Here is a 9660-nt window from a genome sequence, read left to right as displayed (position 1 = left end):
TAACTCAGGTCCTATCAGGGATGACGTCACGCGGGACGGAGGGAATTTCGGTGGCGCGGGGGCTGCGGGGCGGGGGACGCACGTATAAACAAAAAATGGCGGTATTCCTATGAAGAAGATTTTGGGTCTCTCTCTATTCCTCCCTCTCTCGCTCTCTCTCTTTATCCCTTTATATTTCTATCCCTCTCTCTCTCTCCCTCTCTATCCCTCTATTCCTCTATCTATCTCTTTATCCCTTTTATCTCTCTTTCTCTCTGTATTATCGCAAGTATACAATATTAGTCATAAACTTATATTTTGAGATATTTCGGGGTCCGACGTTTTCGAGCAATCTGTGAATCATAGCGAGATAACAACACATTTTTGAGATATTATACAATATTACCAGTTAACAAACAATATAAATAGAAGTATTCTTTGAAGGATTGGGTGGATGGAAATGCGTGCGAAGAAATTACGTCATGATTTTGTTACAATTAAAAAAATATATAATTTATTTAAATGTGTGTGTTTGGATGGAAATGCGTGCGAATAAATTACGTCATGATTTTGACTTAAAACTCTTTATTTATGTTTTATATATTTTTCTTACGTACTATGGACTAAAAACTAAAGCTGCCAGTTCGCAATCGACGAGTTGATGCTTGTTGAATACAGCACTCGCGCGTATTACATTTGATATTTCTTTCGGATTTATTACAGTGGACGCGATATTGGAGAATTGCGTAAACTTGACATCAACTGTTTGGATAATTTTATCCAATCGATCAAAAGTTACATCTATGCAGTGATCGAGATCGAACATACGATGTAACGTCGATTCGACCATCATCAAGCATACGTTTGAAGATTCGAGACTTATGAGTTTGACGTCGTTAATCGTACGAACTCTCACTGTTAGCGGTCCAACGCTTATGAAATTGTAGTCATCTTTAGAGTCGTTCCGAAGGAAATTTTGAATATTGCGACGTTGCTCGTAGAGTCCCTTCCACGTTTCGAGAGACAATATCAGTTCCTTTCCTCGATGATCTCCTATGGCAATCTCCACGTAACTCGGTGGACCCACGTTGATACCAATTTCGAGGAATTTGAATCCCGTAGCTGTCAATGCGTATCGTCTACCTAGTATACGAACCGCACGACGTTCCAACGAAATGCTACAGAAAAATTAAAATAATAGTAATAATACAATTTGTAAAAATATAAAAATAGAAAGAAGTTAAACGAAAAACTTACTCGTCACATTTGTTCTCAAACGATGGAGTTTTATCACGACTCGATACGTAATTATTCACGCGTCTTCCGACGCCGCTGCCGCTGCTGCTTCTTTCGACGTAGTACATTTCTCTGGGAGTTATGAAAAGTGAACCACGAGAGCGGTGTTAACGCGACACTGATCGTATAAGAAATAACCGAGTATACGTGACGCTCATCTTCCAAAAGTATAATGTGGTGGGGGGGGGGGGATCAATGCTTCTAACGTTTTGAGTTTTAGGAGAAGGGGAGATAACGCTCAGACAAAAAAATTCTTAGAAACGCATGGAAAGGTTTAGGGAGGGGAAATAAGAGATAAAACATATTAATGTTTACATATTTTATTTTCTTGCAATTCTTTCTGGCGTTGCGACCACCAGTTAAATATTTTAAATACATTTTGTAATGCACAATTCTTAACATGTTTTCCACATCGCATACTATTGGTAATATCTAATTTATTTAGAGAATCAATATCTTCATAGTCAGCATCCAAAGTTTCAATAATATAGCCGTTTCCCACATCGCCTAGTATATCGGTCAACCATTTTCGCTTTTCAAGTCCTTTAACGTACACGACAGACGATTCTTCTTCTTCTTCTTCGTGTATCGTACCAACGATAGCTGTTGTAATTACACGCTGAGCCAAGCCATACGGAACGTTTCCGTCTTCCCATTGTAATCCGTGATGATTTCTAATCACCCATGAGACTTGACATCGCTCAGATTTTGTTAGCACGCTCCACGGTACAGGACTTGCGAAAAAATAATGCGAGAGAACATATCCCTTCCTCAGAACCGCAGCTTCCTTCACGACAAAATTTCTCCCGACAATAAATCCTTGCAGATCCACAAACGTTGGTATAGACATGACGAGATCTCTCTCTCTCTCTCTTTCTCTCTTCGATACGTCAGTCGAGAGGAGGGCAAACTCTAAAATCATCTCGCAGCACTTTGATTTATATCCTCCTCCTCCTCCTCCCCTCTCTTGTGTCGATGTTATCGCTTAGGTGATTTTGCGTACAACGTTGGTCAACGGATTGTACTGGATCACACGATCGTGTATGATGAGACAGTACGCAGTGGTATTCGCCGGCACGTTCTCCTTACATTCGAATTCCAATCTCACATCCACCGTTGCGCTCTTGACCGATTCGTTTTGTCGAGAACAATCGATAATCACGAACGGACCGAGTTGTTGAAACGTATAGACGGAGAGACTCGGCTCGAGATACTCATATCCGTAATAGTTCTTGCAGAAGCGCGCGTACGTGTCGTACAGAATGGACCATCTGCTTTTATGGAAATCCAGGTTCATATCGTCGTACGGATAACATTCCGAGTTCAGATAGAGTTTCACATTGATCAATTTGCAGTCGTCGAATTGAGATACATTCTTAGACAAGGCATTCTTCCGGCCTGTTTGCAGGGCGAAGAACGTAGCGTGGTTTCTCCAGCTAAGTCGCGGTCTTAATGGCCCACGAATGCTTGGTTGTAAGCTGCAATAGCGGATACTCGTACAGATCCCACGAGCGAAAACCCATGCTGAGATATCGTCCGCTTTCTAGAGCACGCAGCATCGACAGTTTTTCGATCTCGCTCAACAGCACGTGAGGCATTCGCCATTGTATCTTGAATATGGTCATCACAGGCTCCAGCGTTGAACTTCCAACCAGACAATTATTATCGTTGCGCGATCGTATTAAGATCAATTCGTGACGAGCGTTAATCACCACTCGTTTATAATCCTCGCAAAATCCCAATAACATGTGGAGCGGTACGCAAAAATTGAAATGTCCATGCGAATAGGTCGGCGGCTCCCAGCCGGCGTTTTTCATAATCACAATTCTATCGGATGATACCGTTACATAATTTTTGAGCGTAGTAGTTATTCCTACGTTTCTATTGCGATCAATCTCAACGCCATCGAGTTCGTATCGAATCTCATCGAACATGAATGCGACGCAATTATGTCCCAGTACCACATCACTTTCTCCTTCAACTGTTGCTGTTTTTTTCCCCGTTAGTTGTCCCTCGATGTATAGGAAACTCTCGTACGGCAGCGTATACAGATCCTGTTGTTGTATGGGTATTCTTATCTCGTCACTGTGTCCGAACGTTGTATTGGCGAACGGGTTATACGTGTGAGTCTCGATCTTGACGATACGATTGTCAAAGATCGGTTCATCACCGATGTTGAGAATGTCGGTCATCGTTCAGCTGTTTCGCACCGCAAATCCCAAAGATTGTAAAAACGCAACGTTCGATGCGCTGAGTTTCTTTTTCTTGGATGATTTGATATTAGCAAACGTCGACGTTGTTGTTGTTGTTGTTGGTGGTGGTGTTGCTGGTCTCGTAAAGATTGCGTTATCTCTCACGTCTTTCGATCCGTTCAATACGAGCATCTCATACGTCGCATACGTACATGCAATCTTACGGTGATCTCTTCTCCTCGAAAATCGAGCAATCGTCCGTTCTGGTCGACAACGCGTAACGTTAAATCCGTAATGCTCCGCGCGATGATCGGCAGGTAAATGATCTGTGCAGGCGTTTCCGATATCTTATATCCCGGTGGTACCCTCGGTGAAAATTCATGTATCGTATGAACGAATATGCCGTTGTTGTACGCACCCGCGGTCACGTTACACTCTATACGGATAATATTCACGTTGAGAATGTTAATCGGCATGTTTGATTCGTACCATTTTCGCGGCTCGAGAATACGATTCGAGAATTCTAGCAGCGATCCAATGTTGACGGGTTTGGTAAAGTTTATTCTGTAGGCACATTTGATCTCGCTCCTCATTGTATTGTAATTAGCGCGGAGCACTATCGGATATTCATCATCATCTTCATAGTCATCGCCGTCAATGTATTTCTCATCGCGATGTTTCCGTGAAATTGTATGTTTCAAAAATTCATGTATATTTTGCAACTCATACGATCCCTCGGGAATCGTAATTTCTTCGTCGTCTTTGTCAAAGTAAAATTTATTATTCGAGGAATTCACATTCGGTATCGTGTGATAAGTGTCAAAATCCGTTAGACCGAGCTCGTATTCGCCGTCGCTCAAATCTACGGTGGGAAAGAAGTTTGCCGTGAGAACGCTACTCTTCCCAGTCAACGTGAATGTCATAGACATGTCGACGAAACTGTTTAACGAATACTGAGTTAAATAGCGCAATATCTGTCTTTAAATTCACATGCATCGACCGTTCGAAGAAACTGCAAGCACAATTGTCCGCAGATGCTCTGATCGTAAGTTTGAACAGGTGTGTAATTGTACTGTATCTTCGTTACGTTTCGTCCGAGATATCGCACCAATTCATTCGGCGGTCGAAGATTGCCGAAACTGTCGAAATATATAGCGCGATTCCCCCTCTTTGCATACCCAATGAGTACCTGGTCCTTCGACGCTATCCAAATTTACGATGCCGCTCTCGTTTCGATATATACCACCGATCGGTAAAGAGTCGCGCATGAAAACACCTCTAAAATATGGAATGCGCATACGTTTTGCCAGTTGTAGCAATTGTACATTGGTAGTTGCGCCCTGCGGCATTTTTAGCGTCTCTTTGACGTTTTTTTTTCTCCTTGTTGAGGCTCCTCGTCCGTATTTGTAAGGAGCGAGATATAATCCGTGACCTTCCATGGCGCGATTGTGACGTAGCATCTCTTGCAACTGATGTTGCGCGGCTTTTCCGTCGTTCACCACTTTCGCTACACCAGCCGCTCCACCGATCAGGGATCCGAGCGCACCCAACATTGGTAGAATCGGCAATACACCGCCGCATTTCGCTACCGGAAGTATCCGTTTCTTCACCGTTTTTTTCTTCGTCTTCGTCTTCAGACCCATACCGAGCTTCGTCTTGGCTTTCATCGCTGCCCAGACAGTTGTGGCGGCGGCTCTCTCACCGAGAGTCGAATCTTTCGCAACGATGCGATTCCGCGCTTTCTCAGCGAGTATCCTATCCGCCGCGTGTCTCTCGGTGAGATCGTTGCTCCGAGAGTATGCTATATCGTGTTCGCGATACGCCGCGTCCAATGGGTTGACACCTCGATCGCCTCTGACTAATCGCTTTTGCAACCGCGTGCCTGGTCCGCAAAACTGATAGCCGGGAATATGGAATTCGATCGGAAGTGCGTTTATCGCGTGATTTAATAAGCCTCTACCTATTTTCGTTGACATTCGCCGCAATTCTTTATCAACGGCGCCGGACCGTCGATGTGCGTTTCCTGACACGGCTGATTGTAGTGTTCGTAACAGCGACGATACGTCGATGTGCGTTTCCTGACACGGCTGATTGTAGTGTTCGTAACAGCGACGATACGTCTGAACCTCCGGATCCGCTTTTATGTGTTCCGGAAGTTTGTCCCACACGTAGTGGACGTAATCACCGCACGTTCTCAATAGAACTGCTTTCGACACAAATTGTAGCTGTTCGACGCTCAAATCGCGAATATCGGAAGGATTTGTTAGCAGGATGAACATTTTTTCTCTACTGAGCGACTCGTGATTTCGCGCACCTATAAATAGGCAGGCGTTCGATCCAATCAGCAGTGTTGAAAAAATGAGATTCGTACGACAACCTTTGACGATATGCGTGACAAATTGCGACGACAGATTACGATCAATGGAGGACAACGCGGAGATGCGCAGGCATGGTACGATGCTACCGACTACTATACGCGCGATCGTTTGCGGCCCCTCGAATTGTGGTAAAACCAACGTTCTGATAAGTCTACTGGAAAGTCCGCATGGTGTACGTTTCGAGAACGTGTACGTGTACTCGAAGTCGCTGCAACAGCCGAAATATCGATATCTGGAGAATTTATTGACGCCGATTGACGAAATCGGTTATTTTACGTTCTCCAATAACAGTGACGTCATTCCACCGAGCGAGGCACGTCCAAACTCGATTTTCGTCTTCGATGACGTGGCGTGCGACAAGCAAAATACGATAAGAGAGTACTTCTCAATGGGTCGTCACTCGAACGTCGACTGCTTCTATCTCTGTCAGACGTACGCGAGAATACCAAAACATCTTATACGCGACAACGCGAACCTGCTGATCTTGTTTAAACAGGACGGTACCAACTTGAAACACGTGTACAACGATCACGTGAATACCGACATGTCGTACGGGGATTTCAGTGAATTATGTCGTACTTGTTGGCAACAAAAGTATGGATTCCTAGTGATAGATAAGGACAGCTCATTTACGAACGGGCGATACAGAAAAGGATTTAACGTGTTCGCGATACCGCAAAACGATTAGTCGCTGCCGACACACTCTGTCGACATGGCTGAAAACGATAATATTCGCGAGCGTGAAAAGATTGCGAGGGAGATTGAGAAAACGAGCGAATCGATCCGCAAGAAACATCGCGCTTTGAAGACCGGTAAGATCGACGACGATATCGCGGTCAAGACCCATTTTAGGCCTATTATCGAGCCACTACAAAAAATCGTCGACAACTCTAGCTTAATCGCGGTGAAAAACGAGCCGGAGAGTAACGCTGACCCTATAATTAAAACGTTACCCATCAAGCGGTACAAGGAGGAAGAGAAAGAGGAGGAGGAGGAGGATACGACACCGAAAAAGAGACAACGATTGAAGGCAAATCGTTTATCGACACCGCATACATCGGATGAACCGCTGATAACCTCCACACCGTCCGCGACAACGAGAATCGTACAACCCACGATACCCGAATCACTCGCAATCGAAAATGTTTTCGAAACCACGGGCAACCCGCTCGAATCACCATCTGTTCGAAACATGTTACAAACGTTGGAAGGTCAAAAAATGTTACGAGAGCACTTCGGGCCACTGGCACAAAAGTACATGGGCGCTCTCCTTAGTGGCGATAAAAAAAACCAGATCGATCACGTGTACGGTGTCTATTTCGACGAGAATGAAATGTGGCTCGGTAACAAACGATTCGACATCGGCGCAGATGACTCTATAATCATAGACAAAGTGAGGTACATTGGTACACCTGGATTATACGAGTTGATCTTCAAGAGAATTCCCGATGATGACATATACACTGAGGACGATATGCAAAAATATAAGAGCATATTAATGGCGATGAGTGCGCATAAACGTCAATATGATGCGCAAGGTCAATTAAAGAGCAACAGGGGATACAAGTATAAACACATAATTGCACCGTTGATGTCGATCGAATCGAAAAAGAAAAAATGCGGTACGGGAGTATTCATGCCTCGCGCGATGACGCTAACCGACAATAAGATCGATTACGTGCACTGGGACGATCCCAACGAGCTAGTGGATCGTCTACGATTGCTCGACGCTTCGCGCCGAGCTGGCCACAACGCTCACGACAACGAGATCCTGTCGATCATCGATGAACTTCGCGAAGTTGGTCTTATTATAAATTAATCGGTGTCTCGACAAAACTGATCAGTCGATCGACGTCACTCGCATCGAGGAAAAAAATGCCCATCAACAAATTTGGATTATTCGAACGGAGAAATGAAGCAATTAGAACAAGCGATCATTGGGGTAAATCGGTGACAAGTTACTTGCGTCAAAACACTCTGTGTCGCGTCGCTACGTACTATGACGCGAGGTCGCGCAAGATTCGCCGTGTAGCGCATCCTGAGGCTGATACCGATGCAGTCAACAAACTGTACGTGGAACAATGCGTTAAAACGTTAAAGAATCAGCAGAAAGAATCAGACGAGAAGCTGACTGCGTTCGAGAGGGACGTGCGAGCTTTGCAGACTGCGATAAACGAGCTTCGGCGTGCGATTAACACTAATTCAGAAACGGCTATCAACCTGTAATGAGTGGTTGTAGTGAACGGTTTAGGAGCGGCTATTGTACAATTATTAAACATCTGCAAAGGTTTATCGAACGGGTTGGGAACGGCTATCGAACAGCTATAAACGGCTATCGATCGGCTATCGAACGGTTATCGAACAGCTACGAACGGCTATCGAACGGCTATCGAACGGCTATCGAACAGCTATGAACGGCTATCGAACGGCTATCGAACAGCTATGAACGGCTATCGAACGGGCCAGGAATGTCTAGCAACGAATGATAAAACGCACAGTGATACTCGAGGCACACATCGTTTGATCGACGAATCGAAACAACGATGGATCGGCGATCGGGAATAACCGAGGAAGCGAAGAAACAACATAGTTTAGAGAAACGGCAGTTGGTGAACGAATTGCACGCGCCGGCGAGAAAAAATTTTCCCCGAAGACACGTCATAGTGCGGGGATACGATGACCTGTGGCAAGCTGACATTGTCGAGATGCGTCCGTACTCTCGTTTCAACAGAGGTTACCACTACATACTCACAGTCATAGATGCGTTGAGCAAGCACGCGTGGGCCATACCACTCAAGAGTAAAGGTGGAAGCGAGACAGCTGACGCTATCGCCGAGATAATTCGAGATAGCAAAAGATGTCCGAAAAACTTACAGACTGATATGGGGAAGGAATTTTATAACGCTGACGTGCAACGGCTCATGCGGAAACATGACATCAATCACTATTCTACATATTCGGTATTGAAGGCATCGATCGTTGAGCGATTCAATCGCACGCTGAAAAACGACATGTGGAAGATGTTTACGCTGAACGGATCTTACAAGTGGATCAGCGCGTTGCCGCGACTCGTATCGGATTACAACGCGCGCAAGCATCGAACGATCGGTATGCGACCCGTCGACGTTACTCCCGCGATCGCTGAAAGACTCTTGGCTACTGTGTACAACCATGTAAATATCGCGGGTCCGGCGAAATTCAAAGTAGGTGACTCGGTACGCGTTATCAAGTACAAGACAGTTTTCGAGAAAGGTTACACGCCAAATTGGACAACCGAAGTGTTTAAAATTGCAAAAGTACAACATATTAATCCCGTAAGCTATCTACTGGAGGATTATCGCAAAAAATCTATCGCTGGAGCGTTCTACGAGTACGAGTTGCATCGCGCGAATTATCCGGACGTGTATCTCGTGGAGAAAATACTGCGTAGGAGGGGTAACGAGGTTTACGTGAAATGGTTGGGATTTGACAATTCGCACAATTCTTGGATACATAAGGACAATGTGATTTAATTCATACAAATTGTATTTATTTTTAAATTTAAGAAAAAATATGTACAACATATAAAAAATATACATGAAATATATAAAAATACAAAAATCTTTATTAATACATCCTTTCCAATAATCGTATATAATACAATATATGAAATACATATACATATGAGATACATATACAAAAATAATATCTGACATTATATCACATACTATATTACATTACATTATATATATTATATTATAAGGGTATCCTATAATGTCCCCATGGTAATGTGTCGGTCGAATCAGGTACGATATACCGCTTGTCATCGTACGGAC

At 44.2% G+C, this 9660-nt stretch overlaps 2 protein-coding genes across 2 annotated transcripts; both read right to left on the bottom strand.

Moving 5' to 3' along the window:
• Window positions 1-595: 595 nt before the first annotated feature.
• LOC145960591 (uncharacterized) lies at window positions 596-1411 on the bottom strand. Its single transcript, XM_083080207.1, has 2 exons — window positions 1237-1411; window positions 596-1157 (listed from the first exon to the last, which is right to left on the bottom strand). Exons 1-2 carry the CDS (start codon window positions 1341-1343, stop codon window positions 596-598), a joined length of 669 nt encoding a protein of 222 aa, XP_082936333.1. The 5' UTR covers window positions 1344-1411.
• Window positions 1412-3463: 2052 nt separating this feature from the next.
• Window positions 3464-5746, bottom strand: LOC145960517 (uncharacterized). The gene is made up of 3 exons (XM_083080097.1): window positions 5594-5746; window positions 4768-5332; window positions 3464-3474 (listed from the first exon to the last, which is right to left on the bottom strand). The coding sequence occupies exons 1-3, from the start codon at window positions 5744-5746 to the stop codon at window positions 3464-3466; spliced, it is 729 nt and encodes a 242-aa protein (XP_082936223.1).
• Between the last annotated feature and the right edge of the window lie 3914 nt (window positions 5747-9660).

The sequence above is a fragment of the Camponotus vicinus genome, unplaced genomic scaffold (assembly GCF_025532165.1).
Source record: "Camponotus vicinus isolate PSW18456_S1 unplaced genomic scaffold, iyCamVici1.0 SCAF_1, whole genome shotgun sequence".
NCBI classification, from domain to species: Eukaryota; Metazoa; Arthropoda; class Insecta; order Hymenoptera; family Formicidae; genus Camponotus; species Camponotus vicinus.
This window is presented reverse-complemented; position numbering and strand designations above follow the sequence as displayed.